The following is a 21,339-nucleotide window of genomic DNA, read 5'->3' on the forward strand; positions in this document are numbered from 1 at the left end:
GATGACTTAGGAAGGAAGTAAAGACAGGACCATAGAAAAAAATGGGCAAAAAGGTATATATAGACATAGATCTAGATATAAAGTCAATCATATCTGTGACCTTGGGAGAACTATTGTAGTTTCCACTGGAGGGGGGTGGAGACAAATAACTCTGTGAGAAGAACAGTGTGGAATTATGCCTCTATTATCTTATAACTTTGTAAATCACTAATATATCGCCAATAAAAGTATTTAGTGCCAGGAGTCAGGTGGTAGCGCAGCAGGTTTAGTGCACGTGGCGCAAAGCGCAAGGACTGGCTTAGGGATCCCAGTTCGAGCCCCCAGCTCCCCACCTGCAGGGGAGTTGCATCACAGACAGTGAAGCAGGTATGCAGGTGTCTATCTTTCTCTCCCCTTCGTCTTCCTCTCCTCTCTCCATTTCTCTTTGTCCTATCTAACAATGACGAGGACCCAGTTTGAGACCCTGCTCCCCACCTGAAGGGGTGGGGTGGGATGCTTCATGAGTGGTGAAGCAGGTCTGTATGTGTCTTTCTCCCTGTCTATATCGCCCTTCTCTCCCAGTTTCTCTGTCCTATCAAACAAAACAGAAAAAAGGAAAAAAAAAAAAATCCACACAGAGCAGTAGGTTCATATGCTGTCACTGAGCCCAACAATAACTTTGGTGACAACTGAAAAAAAAAGAAAGAGAAGGGAGTCAGGTGGTAGTGCAGCGGGTTAAGTGCAGGTGGTATGAAGTGCCAAGGACCAGCATAAGGATCCCGGTTTGAGCCCCTGGCTCCCCACCTGTGGGGGGAGTCACTTCACAGGTGGTGAAGCAGGTCTGCAGGTGTCTACCTCTCCCCCTCCTCTCTCCATTTCTCTCTGTCCTATCCAACAACAGAAGCATAAATAACAACAATAATAACTACAACAATAAAACAAGGCCAACAAAAAGGGTATAATATTAAAAAATTATTAAAAGCATTTAGTGCCATTTTACAATTTCAAAATGTGAAATGATACAAACGACCTATGTTTTATTGCTATACATGGTTTTAGTTGTATCAGCCAAAGTTAAATCTTAGGTTGGTGAGGTAGCTCAGCAGTACAGCCTTGAATGTATGAGGCTGTGGGTTCAATTCTAGGTACCATACATAATACTATATAGTAATGTTCTGATCTACACTACAGATCCATCGTTCCTGGCAAGCCACTTTTTTTTTCTTTTCTATTTTATTTGATACAACAGAGAAAAATTGAGGAGTGGAGGAGACAGGGAGAGAGACAGATACCTGCAGTACTTGCTTCACCAACTGTGAAGCATCACCTCCTTACAGGTGGGGAGCAGGGGCTCCCGCCCTGGTCTTTGTACACTGCTTAAATGGGTGCATCACTGTGTACCCCCTTTTCTTTTTTTTAATAAAATCCTTTTAATATTTATTTATTCCCTTTTGTTGCCATTGTTGCTTCATTTTCTTTTTTTAGATAGAAAGAATGAGACAAAGGCAGAAAGAGAGTGAGAGAAAAAGAAACCACGGTGCACTACCCAAGTGAGCTACTTTGTGGGCCTCCTTTAACTTTTAAGCCAGAACTGAGAATAGTGCCCTGCAGAACATATGACCTGGAAGTTCTGAGGCCTTAGGCATGCATATCCTGTACTTTAACATGTTGGGCTATTTTTCTGGGCCATTTATTTTTCATTGTATATGAGTACCCAGTTTCCTTTCTTTCTTCCTCCCCTTCTTTCTCTTTCTTTTCCCCCCAATATCACTTTTTCTTTTTTGAGGAAATAGTTTTTTCCACACTGAATGGTTTTATCACCCTTGATTTTTTTTTTTTTTTTTTTTACCAGAGCACTGTTTAGCTCTGGCTTTTTGTGGTGTCTGTGGGGAGAGAGGAAGGGGCGGGGAATATTGAACCTGGGACTTTGGAGCCTCAGGCATGAGACTCTGTTTGCATAACCATTATGCTATCTATCCTCCACCTCATGTAAAGATTTATTCATGGAAGAGTTTACTCTACCGTCTATTTTTAAAACCAGTCTTATTGAGGCAAATGCCTCATATCTGTATAACTTAGCTACTTAAGTGTGTAATTAAATGGCTTTTTAGTATGTTCACAGAATTGTGCAACACTGTACTTTTTTTTTTTTTGGCTCTAGCTTATGGTGCTGGTGGTGGTGGGCAGGGGAGGAGGGAGGACTGAACCTGGCACTTTGGAGCCTCGGGCATGAGAGGCTCTTTGCATAACCATTATGCTATCTACTCCTGCCAATCTTTTTTTTTTTTTTAACATTACACCACTCCCAATCGAAGCTCTATACCCATTAGCAGTTACTCCTCACTACGTTTAGCCTTTACCTATGTAACTACTAATCTTTTTTTTTTTTTTTTTGACTCTATAGATAGACCTATTCTGGACGTTTTATGTAAGTGAATCATATAATCAAGTAACCTTTTGTGATTAATTTATTTTACCTAGCAAAATGTTTTTTATATTTATTTATTTTCCCTTTTGTTGCCCTTGTTGTTTAACACTGTTGTTATTGACGTCGTTGTTGGATAGGACACAGAGAAATGGAGAGAGGAAGACAGAGGGGGGAGAGAAAGATGGGCACCTGCAGACCTGCTTCACCACCTGTGAAGCGACTACACTGCAGGTGGGGAGCCAGGGGCTCAAACCGGGATCCTTAAGCCGGTCCTTGCGCTTAGAGCCATGCACGCTTAACCTGCTGCGCCACTGCCCGACTCCCAGCAAAATGTTTTTAAGGTTCATGTTGTACCTCATATCACTACTCCACTTCCTTTTATTGTTGAATAATATACTATTGTGCGGATATACAATTTGTTTATTCACTCACCAGCTACTAAACACAGATGTATTTGTATTAACTTTGGTGTGGTTATATGTTTTCCATTTTCTTTGACATATACCTAGAAATCCAAGAACTGAGAACTGTGTTTTATAGGACCTAGATCTATATTTAGCATTCTGAGGAGCTGCCAGATTGTTTCAGAAAACATCGATACCATTTTACATTTCCACCAACAGTGATGAGGGTTCCAATTTTCCCACCTTATTATCACAACCTGTTATTATGTTCTAATTTTATTTTAGTTATTACAGTGGGTATGATGTGATATTTTTTCTGTGGGTTTGTTCAGATCCTTTGCCCAAATTCAGATTGGGCTACATGTATTTTTGTTGTTGAAATGCTTAAATACTTAGATATAAGATATAAGCTGCTTTTCCTGCTTTAAATTATAAACCAGGTGTCACTATCTCCCACCTCAAGGTTCTATAATGACAGCGGCCTGCTCTAAAGTTGAGAAATATTCTTTTTTTGTTATTGTTGTTTAAAAAAAAGATTTTATTTATTCATTAATGAGAGAGAAAGGAGGGAAGAAAAAGAGAATCAGAACATCACTCTGGCACATGTGCTGCTGGAGATAGAATTTGGAACCTCATATTTGGGAGTCCAGTGCTTTAACCACTGCAGCAACTCCCAGACATTCTTTTTAAAAATTATGATAGATGGGAGTCGGGCGGTGGCGCAGTGGGTTAAGGGCACGTGGCGCAAAGCGCAGGGACCCGGTGTAAGGATCCCGGTTTGAGCCCCCGGCTCCCCACCTGCAGGGGAGTCGCTTCACGGGCGGTGAAGCAGGTCTGCAGGTGTCTATCTTTCTCTCCCCCCTCTCTCTCTGTCTTCCGCTCCTCTCTCCATTTCTCTCTGTCCTATCCAACAACAAAGCAACGTCAACAATGGCAATAATAACCGCAACGAGGCTGCAACAACTAGGGCAACAAAAAGGGGGAAAAATGGCCTCCAGGAGCGGTGGATTCATGGTGCAGGCACCGAGCCCAGCAATAACCCTGTAGGGGGAAAAAAATTATGATAGAGAGAAATAGGGTGAGATAGGAGTAAAGAGAGGGAAAAAGGGGCCAGGTGGTGTGTACCTAGTTAAACTCATGTATTAGGAGTGGTGAAGCAGGGCTACAGGTGTCTGTCTCTCTCCCTATCTCCTCCTCTCCTCTCTAGCCAATAATAAAAAATTAATAAAAGAGAGAGAGAGACAAAGAGAGACAGAGAGAGGGAAAGAGAGACACCTGCAGCCCAATCCACTGTTTTGTGATGCTTCCCCCCTGCAGGTGGGGGACTGGGGGCTCAAGTCCTTGTACATGGTAGCTTGTGCACTTTACAGGTTGTGCCACCACCAGTTCCAAGAAATGTTATGTTGGGGAAATTGTTGGTTTGGAATACTGAGCTGATTATATAATGATATTAGTGTATACTACGCAATTTTTGTTCTTAGACATTTTTTAAAGTTTATTATCTTTATTTATTTATTTATTGGATAGAGACAGCCAGAAATTGAGAGGGAAAGTGATGACAGAGAGGGAGAGAGACAGAGAGATACCTGCGACACTGCAATACCATTTGTGAAGCGTTCCCTCTGCAGGTGGGAACGAGGGGCTTGAACGTGGGTCCTTGTGCACTGTAGTGTGTGTGGTCAAATAGGTGCACTACCACCCAGAACTCCCCCGACAATTTTTTAAATTATTATTTTATTTAATTTCCTCTAGGGTTATTGCTAGGGCTTGGTGACTGCACTAAGAATCCACTGCTCCTGGAGGCCATTTCCCCCATTTCTGTTGCCTTGTTGTTATTGGACAGGACAAAGAGAAATCGAGAGAGGAGGGGAAAAGAGGGGAGAGGAAAACTCCTTCAGATCTGCTTCACTGCTTATGAAGCGACCCCCCTGCTTGGTGGGGAGCTGGGGGCTTGAACCAGGATCCTTACACCAGTCTTTGTGCTTCACTCCATGCGCACTTAACCCACTGCACTACAGCCCGGCTCCCTCTAGATAAATTTTATCTCATTATCACTAGCTACTTACATTGACTTTACAAGTCAAAATTTACAGGGTCTTCCAGGTGTTTTCCTTTCTTTCTTTCTCTTTCTATCTTTCTTTGTTTCTTTCTTTCTTTCCTTTTTCTTTTTTTTTTTTTTTTACTGTATCTGCAGACAGGATCCAATAAAGAGTTTTACAATCTGTTCCCTGAATTTTATGGAGACTTACTTCTGTGTTAAGTCTTTTAAAGCACTGCATCAACCTTAAAAGGGCACAATAAGGGAGTCGAGCGGTAGTGCAGTGGTTAAGCGCACGTGGCACAAAGCCCAAGACTGGTGTAAGGATCCCAGTTCGAGCCCCTGGCTCCCAACCTGCAGGGGAATCGCTTCACAAACAGTGAAGCAAGTCTGCAGGTGTCTATCTTTCTCTCCCCTTCTCTCTCCATCCTATCCAACAACGATGACATCAATAACAACAATACTACAACAAGAAAACAAGGACAACAAAAAGGAATAAATAAATATTAAAAAAAAAAGGCACAAGAAAAGGGCATCTCCTAAGTGTTCTATTGCCAAATTAATCATTAAATTCAAAAGCCAAAGAGCCACCTTTTGCTTTCAAATAATACAATTATCACCTCCGCTATCAATGTCTTCATAATGTTAGCGAGATTGAAAACATTTTTTCCACCACTGTCAATTTTCTTCTTGTTTTTCTTGGTAAACTGCACACTCTCCCAGTTACTATACTTTGATTTAAAATAGCATTTCCGGTTAGTGATTACATTGTAGGTTTATAGAAATACGTGTCATGTATAAAGTAAGTCTCACTTCATTTTCTCTACCTTATAAAGTTGTTGTTATTATTTCTATTTTGCAGACTGGTTATCTGAGGCTTAGGACTGAAATCTGACTTCACTGACTGACCTTTTAGCTTTAGAACACTGCCCCAAAGAGGCAGAGAATATGCCAGGTGAGTTTTTATCATCTTGTAAAGATTTTTAAAACACAAAAATACACCTTCAGGCAATATGCTGCTGAAAAAATGAACTAAAATTCAAGCTACAACAACGACATCAACAACAGCAATTATAACTACAACAGCAATGAAAAACAAGGGCAACAAAAAGGGAAAATAAATAAATATAAAAAAAATAAAACAAACAAACAGAAAACAGTGAGGCTCTGGTTTTTTCTCATCTCTCTCACTGCCATTTATAAATAAAATAAATCTTTAGATAAACTAAAAGGTGGCTGTAAATAAATGGTACATCCAAAGGATAAGACACATGTTTCAATTAGCCCTGACATACAGACATTTAAAAAGAATTAAACAAACAAAGCAAGCCTGCCAATCTAATGTGAGAGTGTCTTAATTTTTAGACATAAGTTAAGAAATCCAAGACAGGATTTTGGGAGACAGTCCAGTAGTTTATGCAACAAACCTTGATGCCTGAGGCACCAGTGGTCCCAGGTTCAAACCCATAAGCCAGAGCTGAGCAGAGCTCTGTTAAGAAATTAATTAATTAATTAAATACAAACCTTCCAACTTGATATGTAGGAACAGCTGTAGTTCCAAATCTTTGCATTCCATAGTAGTTAATAAATCCGATCTCCTTGAGAGAGTTCATGGCTTGTTGTACTTGGTCATTAGTTCCTGTTATGTTTCTGTAGGGGCCCAAATTATCCAGACAAAAAGTTTACAGTTAAACACATTCATATCTTAAGTAATATATCTTGGCTTTCTTCTTGTCATACTCCTGACCCCATGGTTTTCTTTCTCTCTCCTGAGAAGTAAAAATTGTGGCAAAACATATAAAAAGCAAAAATTACCCTTTTAATCATTTTTAACTATACAACACAGTAAAACTGAAGACATTTGCAATGTTGCAACCTAAACATCGTCTATTTCCAAGACTTTAATTTTTTATCTTTCCAAAATGAATCTTTGTACCCATGAAAATGATTCAGTTCCTCCAAACAGCTCAAGTAAGCTCTACTCCACTTCCTGTAGCTAGGAATTTACCTATTTTAGATACCACATATAAGTAAAATAATAAGGCCTTGGGCTGGAGAGACAGCGTAATGGTAATGCAAAAAGATGTTCATGCCAGAGGCAGCAAAGGTCCCAGATTCAATCCTCAGCACCACCATAAGCCAGAACTCCTTCATTCCCTCCCTATTTATATAGAAAAAAAGAAAAGAATCCAAATCTCTTGATCTTTTGGCACAGTATTTGAAGGAGTTGCCCGCACACTTCAAGGCTATGCTGAGTTTTTGGCAGGGCGAGGAAGTCTGTACAAACACTATAAGTGTATTTACTCTCCCAGCCCTATCAGGCCCTGGTCAGCTGTCATTTGCTGCTTGCCACCTCTGTTGGTACCAGCTCACTAGGATTCATAAGCAACAGACTCAAGATGACCAGCAAGACTTTTTGTTGCCTGAATTCCTATCCATAGTTCTTTACCTGAGAACGACAGTGAAGTGATTCCCTTGAAGTTCTCCCAATTTCAGAGGGTTTTTCTGATAGCTGAAATTCCCCAGTTTAAAGTTCATCAAGCACTTGTTCAAGTGTGCAAGTCTTTGTGCAGTTATTCTAAATAACACAAAAATAAAAATGGGCAGAGAAAGGATCACGAAACATTGCCTGACCAAAGTGGCTTAGGACACCTTACTATAGAAAAGAGTTTGTAACAAGACTATACTAGCTATGCTGACATGACAAGGACCCCATAACTAGGTACTTCTTGTTTCTTTCTGGATTATTCTTCCAGCATCATAAATGGTACTCCATTAGGAATGATGTATCTGAGCCATATTTATAGTTTCCCTCCCCCTAACTTTTTTACTTTTATTGAGGTAATGCTGGTTTATAAGGTTTTATGTTTTAGGAGTAAAATTTCATACCTCCTTTTGATGTATGTTACCACATTCCATCTACAGATGGAATCCAGATAACAGATGAAATTGACAATATTTTCATGAAACTGCTCCTGCTTTTAATTTTGGTGATGCTACATCAAACTCTCTGGTGGTAAACTTATAGCAAATCTGCAAATAACTAGGGAAAACCAAAAATCTTACGTTTCTATATCAACACCTATGCAGTAAGTTGCACAAAAAACTTTTTTTCCCCTTTTATTGCCCTTGTCATTATTATTGTTGTTGTTATTGCTGTCATTGTTGGTGGATAGGACTGGGAGAAATCAAGAGAGGAGGGGAAACAGAGAGGGGGAGAGAAAGATAAATACCTGTAGACCTGCTTCACCGCTTGTGAAGTGACCCCCCCCCCCCACAGGTGGGGAGGCCAGGGGCTTGAACCAGGATCCTTACGTGGTCCTTGAGCTTTGGGCCACCTGAACTTAACTTGCTGCACTATACCCAACCCCTGCACAAAAAGCTTTTTCTTAGGGGGTTGGTGGTGTTGTACCTAGTAGAATACATGCTAACTATATGCAAAGGCTTGGCTTCAATCTTTCTGGAGGAAGTTCCATGAGTAGTGAACAGTGTTGCAGTTATCTCTCCTTCTCTCTGCTCTTTTCACTATTATCCTCTATCAAAACACAAAAGAGAAAAAAAACATGACTGCTAGGAGCCATTAGATAGGCATGAACCTCAGCAATAACCTGGTGGCAAAAAAATAAATAAAATAAAACAGAATCCTTTTTTTAATAAAGCCAAGGAATTACTGTACCAGGTTCACAAAGGAGACTGGCAGGAAGAGGTAGGGAAATAAACAAATCTTTCTGAATAGAGTTCTTCCTGCTTGAGAGACAGTTCACATTACTAGGTAATATTTAGAGAGTTACATTATGATGTAAAAAAGAAATGCTTATTCCGAGGACTGATCACTTTATCAATGATTAAAATCCTGTGTGATAGGGAGGATTATCCTGTACATCAGCTCTCATGGGGAAGGCCAATCTGCCTGGTCCTGTACGTGCAGTAAGCAAGCTAAACATGTAGCCTGCATCTGTGAGATAAGCACTATGTGTTTATGAAGGGCTGACATCTAGGTATTGAAAGGTCTATGAGAACAAAGCAGCACTGCAACCAAGTGTGACACCTGGTGGCTGATCAAAAAGACACTGGAATATCTTCAGTTTTCACATACTCTATGATTTCACACCATTCACTTAATGTTAAATAGAACAAGATGTCACTTTTTGATTTTCAAGTTAGCAAAAGCTTAAAAAACCTTTTATAACGTGTGAAGAATTGTACAGATGAACCAGCTTTCTGTAGGGAAAATGAACCTCGATATTAAAACACCTAAGACCTAGAACTGCACATACCCTTTAAGTGGGAAAATCTACTGCTAAGTTTATCTTAATGAATTTATTACTGATATGCCCAAGATTTGCTACAAATATGTGTCATGACTACTTATAACAGCAAATGGGAAATTTATTGCTCATAAAGAACATGTTTCAGATAAATATTTTGGTTTATAAAGAGAACAGACCCCCATAAAAATATACCAAGCTGTGAAGCTCTGAAGGAGAAGAATTATGGTTGGATTTTCATCTTCTCTCTCTCTCTCTTATTCTTTCTCTTTGCCTCCAGGGTTACTGCTTGGGGCTCAGTGCCTGCACTATGAATTCACTACTCCTGGAGGTCATTTTTCTCATCTTGTTGCCCTTGTTGTTACTATTATTGCTATTGTTGGACAGGACAGAGAGAAATCGAGAGAGGAGGGGAAGACAGAAAAGGGAAGAGAAAGATAGATACCCGTAGACTTGCTTCACCACCATGAAGCTAGCCCCCTGCAGGTGGGGAGCCTGGGGCTTGAACCAGGATCCTTGTGCCAGTCCTTGTGCTTTGCGCCATGTGTGCTTAACCTGCTGTGCTACCACCTGGCCCCTTGGACTTTCATTTTCTTTTTAGCTCCTTCAGTGCTGAAAATAAAATAAACTAACTCTTTTTTTTTTTTTTAAGTCAAATAGAAAAACACAGAGACCATCAAAAGCATAATATAGGGGACTTCCGGAGGCAGAGCTACGAGCAGCAGATCGCTTTCTCTCCTCTCCTCTCCTCTCCTCTCCCGGATCAACTAGGAATACCAAAGGAGACCACCCGGACCGAAACAAGACAGGACTAGAATGACCACAGAAACCCAGTAAATCACCCGTGAGTACAAACACGCGTGGCTGGTGACAGAGAGGAGAGAGGGGCCTAAGGAGAGATTAAGTGACTGCTAACAGTTCGACAGTTTGTCAGTGGAGACACCACCTCCAGTCTGCTCCACCAACAAGGGGACAGCTGAAGGGAGGAAAGGACTCCCCAGAGACTCAGCAAGTACAACTCTGAGTCTCCATTGCTACTACCCTCAGAATCTGGAGCAGCAACAGGGAGGGACACCAGGGCACAGAGATCTAACCGGGAAACTCAGGAGAAGACCTATACCTCGGTGGCATAGCTGAAGGGCTGTGAAAGTCTCTTTGCATAACCACTGGATTATCTCTGCCACACCCTGCTTTATCTCTTGGTCAGGAGTCATTGATTAAGCCAAGAAGCCTATTGATAGTTTAAAAGCCCTCAGGCTACCATAGCCTACAGGGGAAAAAAAAAAGGCTTTTACACCACTGAACTCCAACTCAGGGATTGAAAAACCTCTTAACTTATATAAAATGGTTAAAACAACAAGAAAAAAGAATGGAGACTCGAACCAGGACAAGAGTCCAGCTAAAAGTCCTCCAGAGGGCAAAGCACAAAACAACGAGTTCAACATCCAAACATTAGCTAAGGAAATAATAACAGGAGTGAGTAAAGAATTTGAAAAAATTGTAATCAGAACTGCAGGAACAACAAATGAGAATATGGAAGAAAATTCTAATAATCTCATGGTTATTAGAGAGCTGAAAGCTGAAATTGCTGAGCTAAGAAGGCAACTAGCTGAACAAGCTAAAACAGTATCAGAGCAGGGCAACAAAATAGATGAACTCCAGAAAGCAGTAGAGGGCAGAGAGAACAGAATCAATGAGGCTGAAGACAGAATTAGCAAGATTGAGGATGAATTAGAGACAACTAAAGAAGAAGTAAGAGATCTCAAAAAGAGATTAAGAGATGCTGAAAACAACAACAGAGTCCTATGGGATGACTTCAAAAGAAACAATATACGCATTATTGGCTTACCAGAGGAAGAAAGAGAAGGGGAGGAAGAAAGCGTTCTCCAGGCCATAATAGCTGAAAATTTCTCTAGTCTAGACAACACCAAAGACATAAAGATTCAAGAAGCCCAGAGGGTCCCAAACAGAATTAACCCAGACCTAAAGACACCAAGACATGTCATACTTAGATTGGAAAGGAATAAGGATAAAGAAAGGATCCTGAAGGCTGCAAGAGAAAAACAAAGAGTCACCTACAAAGGAAAACCCATAAGATTAACAGCAGACTTCTCCATACAAACACTACAGGCCAGAAGAGAATGGCAAGATATCTATCGAGTGCTCAATGAGAAAGGCTTTCAGCCAAGAATACTATATCCTGCCTGCTAGACTGTCATTCAGACTAGATGGAAGCATCAAAACCTTCTCAGACAAGCAACAGTTGAAGGAAGCAACCATCACCAAGCCTGCCTTGAAAGAAGTTCTGAAAGGTTTCCTATAAACAACCAGACCACCACAAATAGAACATATATCAAAACACTCTAAAACTCTACAAGAATGGCGTTAAAATATCTTCAATCTTTGATATCAATAAATGTGAATGGCCTGAATTCACCTATTAAAAGACACAGAGTAGGAAGATGGATCAGAAAACACAACCCAACAATATGTTGTCTACAGGAAACTCACCTAACGCAACAAGACAAACACAGACTTAAAGTGAAAGGATGGAAAACTATCATTCAAGCCAATGGCCCACAAAAAAGGGCAGGAACAGCTATTCTCATATCTGACATGATAGACTTTAAAATACATAAGATTAAAAAAGATAGGAATGGACACCACTTAATGCTCAAAGGATCAGTCAATCAAGAGGACTTAACAATTATTAATATCTATGCACCCAATGAGAAGCCATCTAAATACATCAAACTTCTACTGAAAGAGCTACAGCAATATATTAACAATAACACAATCATAGTAGGGGACTTCAACACCCCACTATCTCAACTTGACAGATCATCCAGGAAGAAAATCAGTAAAGACATAAGGGAGCTAAATGAAGAGATAGATAACCTAGAACTATTGGACATTTTCAGAGTCATTCAGAGCAAGTTGTGGTATATATACACAATGGAATACTACTCAGCTGTAAAAAATGGTGACTTCACCGTTTTCAGCCGATCTTGGATGGACCTTGAAAAAATGTTGAGTGAAATAAGTCAGAAACAGAAGGATGAATATGGGATGATCTCACTCTCAGGCCGAAGTTGAAAAACAAGATTAGAAAAGAAAACACAAGTCGAACCTGAAATGGAATTGGAGTATTACACCAAAGTAAAAGACTCTGGGGTGGGTGGGTGGGTGGGGAGAATACAGGTCCATGAAAAATGATGAATGAAATAGTGGGGGTTTTATTGCTAAATGGGAATCTGGGGAATGTTATGCATGTAAAAAAAAAAAAAAGAAGTAGAAACACAAAGCAGAAATTGACTGAGTTTGGAGTATGGCACCAAAGTAAGAAAGCAGAAGTATACTAGAGTTTGCAGTGAGTACCTCCCTAATACTTCCTCTCCACTTTTCCAAGCTTTGGGTCCATGATTGCTCAACAATTTGTTTGGCTTTGTATGTTAACTCTCTTTTCAGTCACCAGGTTCCAGGTATCATCAGGATGCCGGCCAGACTTCCCTGGATTGAAGACACCACCAATGTGTCCTGGAGCTCAGCTTCCCCAGAGACCCATCCTACTAGGGAAAGAGAGAGGCAGACTGGGAGTATGGACCGACCAGTCAACGCCCATGTTCAGCGGGGAAGCAATTACAGAAGCCAGACCTTCTACCTTCTGCAACCCTCAATGACCCTGGGTCCATGCTCCCAGAGGGATAGAGAATGGGAAAGCTATTGGGGGAGGGGGTGGGATATGGAGATTGGGCGGTGGGAATTGTGTGGAGTTGTACCCCTCCTACCTATGGTTTTGTTAATTAATCCTTTCTTAAATAAAAAAAAAAAAACAATAATAAGTATAACAACAACAACAACAAAAAAAACAAGGGCAACAAAAGGGAAAAAAATTTTTTAAAGTTGGTGTATTTCACCAAAGTAAAAGATTGGGGGGTTGGGGGGAGAGTACAGCTCCAAAAAGGATGACAGAGGACCTAGTGGGGGTTGTATTGTTATGTGGAAAACTGAGAAATGTTATGTACAAACTATTGTATTAACTGTCTAATGTAAAACATTAATCCCCCAATAAAGAAATTAAAAAAAAAAAAAAGCACAATATACTGTAACACCAAGGAGAAGACAAGAACCTTTTGAGTCCTATATCTAGATAAATATGGGCAGGGCCTAGTTCTCAAGCACTGGCGGTCCCTTCAGCCTTAGAGTTTCTGGCCAAAAAACTGGTTCATGGTCCTCAAAGATGCTATCTCAGATCTTCATATTCTTTTCAAATCCCCTTTCCCACTCCTGTTTCCTTCACTCTCAGTAGATGAGTCTACATCCCATATGTCAGAGAGAGAAAAAGAAAACAAGCTAGTGGATAGTAGTAACACCATCTTGAAGAATTTTCTGCTCTTTCAGTCATATCAACATTTGCCCTGACAGTTCTAAACTCAGAGAGAGATGATGCTCTGCCTCTGCTTTTACCACCAATACCAATGGCCCCTAGGTCACAGAAGGGCAAGATGGGAAAATCTAGTAGGATAAAACCGGGAGCTCAATTTCAACTGAATGAGACAAAGAGTAATGGGAAAGAAGTCAGATTACATGAGACTCTGCGGTTAAGAGAAGGTACCACATCAAATTCTTTATGGAAAGACAGAGCAATTTTAAATAGCTGCATAGACAACTTTATTTTTAGTTGTAACATAGTTAACACATGATAAGCCATACATACTTAAATCTGAAATGTAATCACGAGACCACCACCACATTTAAGGTAATGAATGAATTTATATCTCACCCTCTAATGTTTTCTCCTATCTTTTTATTTCTCCCTCCTAATCCTTCTTAGCTCAGGGCAGCATAAAGATCAACAATGAAGGAACCCGTCTGACTCCACATAATTACTGGATTTATCCTTTCCCTCTTAGTTTCACTGTAACTCACTAGTTTTAGACCACTTTCTCTTCCTGAGAATATGGTAACAATCCTGGTCTCCAGTTTCATTCATCTCACTCCACCCACAGCCTCTAAACCTGTCTCTGTACTACAACACCCCCTTTTTAAAATATATTTTTAAAATTTATTTTCCCTTCTATTGTCCTTGTTTTTTTATTGTTGTTGTAGTTATTGTTGTTGTAGTTATTGAGTTGTGCATATGACAAAGCAGGTACCTTCCCAGGCGAGCTGTCTGATCTTTTGCTAGCACCCACAAAATCTAGTTCTCAGTCAGGAGCCATTTTTGCCTTTCAGAGGATAGTTAGCAACTTGTGGAGACATTTTTTTAAAAAATATTTATTTATTCCCCTTTTGTTGACCTTGTTTTTATTGTTGTTATTGATGTCGCTGTTGGATAGGACAAAGAGAAATGGAGAGAGGAGGGGAAGATAGAGGGGAGGAGAGAAAGAAAGACACCTGCAGATCTACTTCACTGCCCGTGAAGCAACTCCCCTCAAGGTGGGGAGCCGGAGGCTCGAACCATGACCCTTATGCTGGTCCTTGTGCTTTGCACCACGTGCACTTAACCTGCTGTGCTACCACCCGACTCTTGTGGAGACATTTTTGTTCACTGTCACACCTGACATCTAGTGGGCAAAGATTAGGGATGCTACTAGACTGTCCGATCCTACAATGCATAGGACAATCTCCACAACAAAGAACCACAAAGGGCCCATGAAATCAACAGTGAGAATGTTGAGAAACCTCAAGACTAAAGCACAGTTATCACATTTCCTGTGCAAGCTTTTGCTGGCCTTCCTCCATGCTGAGACCCATGCTTGTTGTCAAGCCTACATCAATTGCTCCATTTTAGTATTTGTCTGTGTTTAATGATTTACTTGTTCTATCAAACTATAACTGTTCAAAAGCAGAGGCCTTCTTATGTATTTCTAAGGCATAATGAAAAAAGAAGGCATGATAGGAGCCTGCTTCACCATGTGCTCAACCTAGATTGGGGTCCTGCTACATCATACAGGAGTACTAAGACACTGAAGAAAGCTTGGGTGCTGTGGTCTCATTCCCCCTCCCCCCCATTCCCTTTCTATTTGAAAAAGTCAGCCTGGAGCAGTGAAGCTCTGGAAATGACTATAAAAAAGTTCATTTGCTGTTTTTGGTAATTGATTTTTTTTTTTTTTTTTGGCTGTTGGAGGTTTTCTGAACCATTGCTTCCACTGAACGCCCCTCCCCACAATTTTCATATGCATAAAGGAGATAACACAGTACCACATGGCAGCTCATGAAGTTTCTCATCTGCTTAGTGCTTCATGTGGTGCCAGGGGCTCAAGCGCAGGTCCCAACACATGGTAACACGTGTGCTCTATCTAGTAAGTCATCTCTCGACCTCTAACTTTTAAGTATCTAAACTTTTAAGTATCCTACTTAATAATACTGAATGAACAAAAGACAGGAAGAAGCTCTTATTCTCTTGCCTCTCCTACAGAATTCATTTTAAGAATCATATACAGCAAAATAACTTTAAAAAAATAATGACTGGGAGTCGGGCTGTAGCGCAGCGGGTTAAGCGCAGGTGGCGCAAAGCACAAGGACCGGCATAAGGATCCCGGTTTGAACCCCGGCTCCCCACCTGCAGGGGAGTTGCTTCACAGGCGGTGAAGCAGGTCTGCAGGTGTCTATCTTTCTCTCCTCCTCTCTGTCTTCCCCTCCTCTCTCCATTTCTCTCTGTCCTATCCAACAATGACAACAACAGTAATAACTACAACAAAAAAACAAGGGCAACAAAAGGGAATAAATAAATTAAAAATAAATAAATAATGACTTTTTGAACAGGCAAAAACTTAAATTGTAAAGATGGAAAAGGTAAACACCACAGAACAAAACTGGTAACTCTGGCAAGTGGTACTGGGATTTCTGCAGATATATATATCTATCCTGTGAGTCATTTTATATATATACATCCACCCTCCACTTACTTGAGAACAGCAATCTCCTGAACAGTTATGGCCCTTTTATCTTTGGTTCCCATGTAAGAGAAAATATTGGGCTTGACCCTGGTAAGACAAAAACAAAACCATCTGATGTTACATACCATTAGAAAAATCATACTTCTCATCTTTTAAGATTGAACATCATAACAGAATAAAAGGAGAAACTTTTGACTTTCTGTTGATGATATCAATTTATGGCATCACATTAACTACAGAAAGTAAAGAAAAATTCATCTAAGACAGGCGATAAAATATGAAAGCTTTATCTCTATAAAAATAGAGTCAAGGGCAGGGGTAAATAGCATAATGGTTATGCAAAGAGATTCTCACGTCTGAGGCTCCTAAGTCCCAGGTTTAATTCCTTGCACCACTAAAAGCCAGAGCTGATCAGTGCTCTGGTAAAAATAAATTAAGTGCCGGGTGGTGGCAGACCTGCTTAAGTGCATGTGTTATAGTGAGCAAGGAGCCAGGTTCGAGCTTCCAGTCCCCACCTGCAGGGGGAAAGCTTTGCAAGTAGTGAAGCAGGGCTGCAGGTGTCTCTCTGTCTCTCTATCTTACTCTTGATTTATGGTTGTCTCTATCCAATAAATAAAGATTAAAAAATGAAATAAATAAAATCTTAAAAAAATAGTCAAGTACTAAAATAGGTATCTGAATGATTTTTATATGAACATATGAGTTTGCTAACTAATAAAAACTGCTGCTGCATATGAACAGGAAAGAAAACAATGCAGGACTTCTTGAACTCTGAGCAATCTTCAGCTATCACTCTTAGCTCTCAACCTGATGCTGTTGACTGGCTACGGAAGAAGGGCAAACGCTAGAAGAAGAAAACTCTTAGTTCTCTACCCTGTACCTCTCCCCCCACAGCCCACTGCCAATACTCATCTTCCTATCTGGACTGCTTTGTTTCCCAGGCAGCAAACTAGTAAGAGTAAAACATAAATGTTACTTAAGTGAGTAGGATGTCCTATGAATTAATTTATTCATATTCTGAACATTAAGAGTCCTGACTCTCCAGCATCTATTTGGAGGTAGAGCCTATAAAAAGGCAATGAAATTAAAAATGTGAGTGCTGGGAGTCGGTGGTAGTGCTGAGGGTTAAATGCAGGTGGCGCAAAGCACAAGAACCAGAGGATCCTGGTTCGAGCCCCTGGCTCCCCACCTGCAGGGGAGTCACTTCACAGGCGGTGAAGTAGGTCTGCAGGTGTCTTTCTCTTCTCCTCTGACTTCCCCATCTCTCTCCATTTCTCCCTGTCCTATCCAACAATGACACCAACAACGATAACTACAACAACAACAATAACTAAAACAAGGGCAACAAAAGGGAAAATAAATAATAAAAAAAGATAGCATAACTGTTATGAAAAGAGACTTTCATGCCTGAGGGTCCAAAGTCCCAGGTTAAATCCCCTCCCCTCCCTAGAGACAATGCAGAGCAGAGCTCTGGCTTCTCTGTGTATCTTCCTCTCATTTAAAAATAAAATATATTTTGAAAATGAGAACAAGACAGCCACCTACAAGGCAAGGAAGGGCTTCTGAGGGAAATCAAACTTGTGGCCCAGTAGGTGGTGCAGTGATTAAAGTATTAGACTAAAGCATAAGGCCCTAAATTGGATCTCCAGTATCCCATGTGCAAGAGTGGTGCTCTGGTTGTCTCTATTGCATTAGTAAAACAAAAATTAAAAGAAAAGAAAAGAAAAGAAAAGAAAAGAAAAGAAAAGAAAAGAAAAGAAAAGAAAAGAAAAGCATGTGGCCACACACTGCTCTCGGGACTCCTAGCCTCCAGAACTGTAAGAAAAATTTATTTCTGTTGTTTATGCCACCCAGTATATTGTGTTTTGTTACGGTACCTAGAGCACACAAATGTACTGAGTACTATATTTACACTGAGTTAGATAAATAAAAGAGCACTTGGCACCTAAGCCATCTCCGGTATATATCAGACCAATCTCACTTTGTCTACCTAGTCAATTTCCAGAATTCAAGAACATTCAGTTTAGTAAGGCAAACCCTCTGTAACCACATCAAATTGCAGCCTTTCAAGGAAGAAGGTTAATTTTCAGTTTTAGTTAGATGGACTGAGAACTTGACTATTTATGGACTATTACAGAATTTTAATCTTCAATCATATGTAGGGAAGTTACACAAATTAATTTACTTATCATTTAAGAAAACAATACTTGGGAGGTACATTCGCTATGCTTTTTCAAACTGAGCACATGAGGTACAAAGAGAAGAAAACAAATTTCTATATTTTGATTTAGCATAGACACAAGAGTAAGATACTAACCTTAAATATTTGGATAGTACATTAATAGCATCCATGGTGTCCTTGTTTTCTTTGTATAGCACAAAGTGGCAGTAACTTCCTCTAGATTTTGGCCAAGAATGCTTTCTTGGATCTTAAAAAGAAAAAAAGTTAAATGTTATACATATCATAATAAAAATTATCTGAGTTTTTTTTTTTTTCCTTATTAATCCCTAAAATCTTTTTGTTGTTGTTGTTTTTTGGCTAGAAAAACTTCAAGTGAGAAATCAGTTCTGGCCTGACAAGAAATTCAGGTTAGGTATAGACTGAGTGGACCACTGACAGAAAACTTTTTGATTGGATACTTAACATTATTTGTTCATATCTGAAGTCAAAAGCAAATGGTAATACAAATAACTACAACTAATCAGAGATCTTCACAGAGAGAGACACAGAGGCGTCTACTGTTCTCTAGCAACATTATTTTACAAGCACCTGTCTGGCCCTAATGTTTCTCTATGTCTAGTCCAGAAGGAAGTAAGTCATTTCAGAATCTCTACACCCTAGTCATGTGGATAAAGTCTTGTCTCAGTTGACAGATTTAGATTTTCCAATGGTGACTTCCACCACATAAATTACCGAATACTGGGATGATTGATGAAAGTCTACTTGACACAGAGAGTAGCTAAAAAGCTTTAAAAAAACTAAAATCTGATTAAATATTAATTTCTGAGCTACTTTGTCCAATATTGTGGAACTTGATTTCCTAAAACTATTCATTAAAAAAAAAATCCCAATTATGCTATAATCTAGAAACATATTTAAATAATATTACAAATGAGATTTACATTAACCAGAGTATTTTGAAAAATCGACATTTTTCATATAATTCCCAACTGCATTTCCCACACACTGTAGAATAATATTCATAAGTTCTGTGCCACAGAACAATAGTTATTTAAAAAATACATTTAACTATACTTCTATAGCTCTATGACGGAATAACTGTGGAAGAAAAAAAAAAAATCATACAATCCCTACAAAAGCCTTCTTCTAAAATTTTCATTTGTCCATAAAGTAGTTCTTCAGCAGTTTCAGATATTCTTGGTCCTGAAGCTACTTGTACATCTGACCTTGTCAAGGCAAAAAGCACTGCTCAATAGGTAATTTAAGCTACAAGTGAAGTAAAAAAAGAACAAGTGAGTTAAAAAAAAAAAAATCTCAGGAAAATTGCCACAGCAAGTATGTCTAGTAAACTGCTTTTCCTTTCTGGTAAAAACACATACAAATGAAACCTTTTCTCTTTTGGACAGAAAAGTGTCTCAAGTATTTTTTGGCTCTTAGTGTGAATGACTAACTCAACCTAAGAAAATCATGAGGAAAATAAAATCACTTTTGGTTTTCCCTTCTAGCTGACTACAATTAAGCAATGTTGTCTACTTAGCACTTTGACAAAATAATTGGCATTTCATTTAGTCTACATGAAACGCCAGCCGCTCTTACCTGCTGCAGTTCTGACCTCTGTCCAAATGCACAGCATAAAGAGCATAAGAGAGTAACGTTTTAATTTATGGTAATATTAAAGTGCTTTAGAGGTGAACATGCAAATGATCGCATGGAAAGTTTCTACTGAGGACTTCCATAGCACATGGTAGATATGTGGTGGGTTAACAGCCATTTAGACGTTAACAATGGAATGTTGCAACAGCAAACAGTGAACAGAAAACTCACCTACAGGGATAAGCCTCCCTGCCTCAGTCCCTTCAGATCAGGCACATTAGCTCCCCCTCACCATTCTAGTCTGTGACCCTGAGTACATCTGCAGTATAGCAAAAGCTCTCAACACTCATCCATATGGAGATGTAGTTTCTAAATATGGAAGGGCATGTACTGCAATGCTAGTTTTGATCATCTTTTGGTGATGAGATTGCAACTGTTTTTTGCTTTATGATTTTCTATGTGTTATGCTTTTCTCAAAAGGTGTTATAAAGTGCTCTGTTTAAAAATTAATATGGGGGCGGGGTAGGTAGCATAATGGTTATGCAAAGGACTGTCATCCCTGAGGCTCTAAAGCCCCAGGTTCAATCCTCTACACCACCATAAGCCAGAGCTGATCAGCGCTCTGGTAAAAATAAATAAGTAAAATAGTAGATAAAAATTATTACTGAAAAGTCCTCTGATTTATAGAATTAAGAGGTTTGGGCTGGGAAGACATTATAATTGTTATGCAAATGAATTCCATGCCTGAGGCTCCAAGGTCCCAGGTTCAATCCTCAGCACCATCATAAACCATAAAACAGTGCTCTGGTTAAAAAAAAAAAAAGTGGTCCAGGAGGTGGCACAGTGGATAAAGCACTAGACTCTCAAGCATGAGGTCCTGAGTTTGATCCCTGGTAGCACATGTACCAGAGTATTGTCTGGTTCTTTCTCTCTCTCCTCCTACCTTTCTAATAAATAAATAAATCTTTAAAATAAAATAAATACATAAGTGAAAAATTTTAAAGAAATTTATCTATTGAATGTAGTGTTTTGGCTCTGTATCATTATCCAAGTCACCTGAATATAAAAGACACATTTGAAATAGGAAAAAACAGGGGGCTGGGTGGTGAAGTCCCAAGTTCAGCCTCCCTCACCACAAGTCAGAACTGAGCTCTGGTAAAAAACAAACAAACAGACAAACAAACAAACCCACATATACATGGGAGAGAGGAAGGGGGAGAGAGAGAGCAAGAGAGCTAATTATTAAATATAAAAGCTGGGTATTAGATATTAAGGAATTTTAGTGTCAGTTTTTTTGTTGGATGTGGTAATAGCTTAGGGTTTCAGTCCTTATTAGATACATAAATAAGCATTTTAAGTGGGAAAAAAATGCTATGTGGAATTTTTGTAAAAAACACATAAGGGGGGGGCAGGAGTTGGCTCAGTGGCAATATATATATGAGAACCTGGGTTTAATCAAGTACCAAAATAATGGCATTCCAAGGGTATGAAGAAGTGCTTTATTGTAGTCTGGGAGGTTGTGTAGTGGATAAAGCACTGGACTCT

The 21,339-nt window shown here is 39.6% G+C and overlaps 1 protein-coding gene and 1 non-coding gene across 3 annotated transcripts in view; both read right to left on the reverse strand.

The window, feature by feature from the left end:
- The window catches only part of PUS7 (pseudouridine synthase 7), a 71,128-nt gene that overhangs the window by 15,047 nt on the left and 34,742 nt on the right, over positions 1 to 21,339 (reverse strand). The window contains exons 6-10 of one of the 2 annotated variants that reach the window (XM_016189946.2): positions 19,798 to 19,815; positions 18,337 to 18,448; positions 16,029 to 16,106; positions 7,299 to 7,427; positions 6,374 to 6,499 (exon numbers count right to left, since the gene is read on the reverse strand). In XM_016189946.2, the coding sequence (XP_016045432.2) occupies positions 6,374 to 6,499; positions 7,299 to 7,427; positions 16,029 to 16,106; positions 18,337 to 18,448; positions 19,798 to 19,815 (463 nt within the window). The remainder of the gene's footprint in view (positions 1 to 6,373; positions 6,500 to 7,298; positions 7,428 to 16,028; positions 16,107 to 18,336; positions 18,449 to 19,797; positions 19,816 to 21,339) is intronic. The other variant, XM_007526975.3, reaches the window with a different exon arrangement.
- LOC132540093 (small nucleolar RNA SNORA26) lies at positions 4,992 to 5,107 on the reverse strand. The gene has a single exon (XR_009551357.1). It is a non-coding gene; the product is annotated as a small nucleolar RNA SNORA26 (small nucleolar RNA).

Source organism: Erinaceus europaeus, chromosome 8 (assembly GCF_950295315.1).
Source record: "Erinaceus europaeus chromosome 8, mEriEur2.1, whole genome shotgun sequence".
In the NCBI taxonomy this organism is placed as follows: Eukaryota; Metazoa; Chordata; class Mammalia; order Eulipotyphla; family Erinaceidae; genus Erinaceus; species Erinaceus europaeus.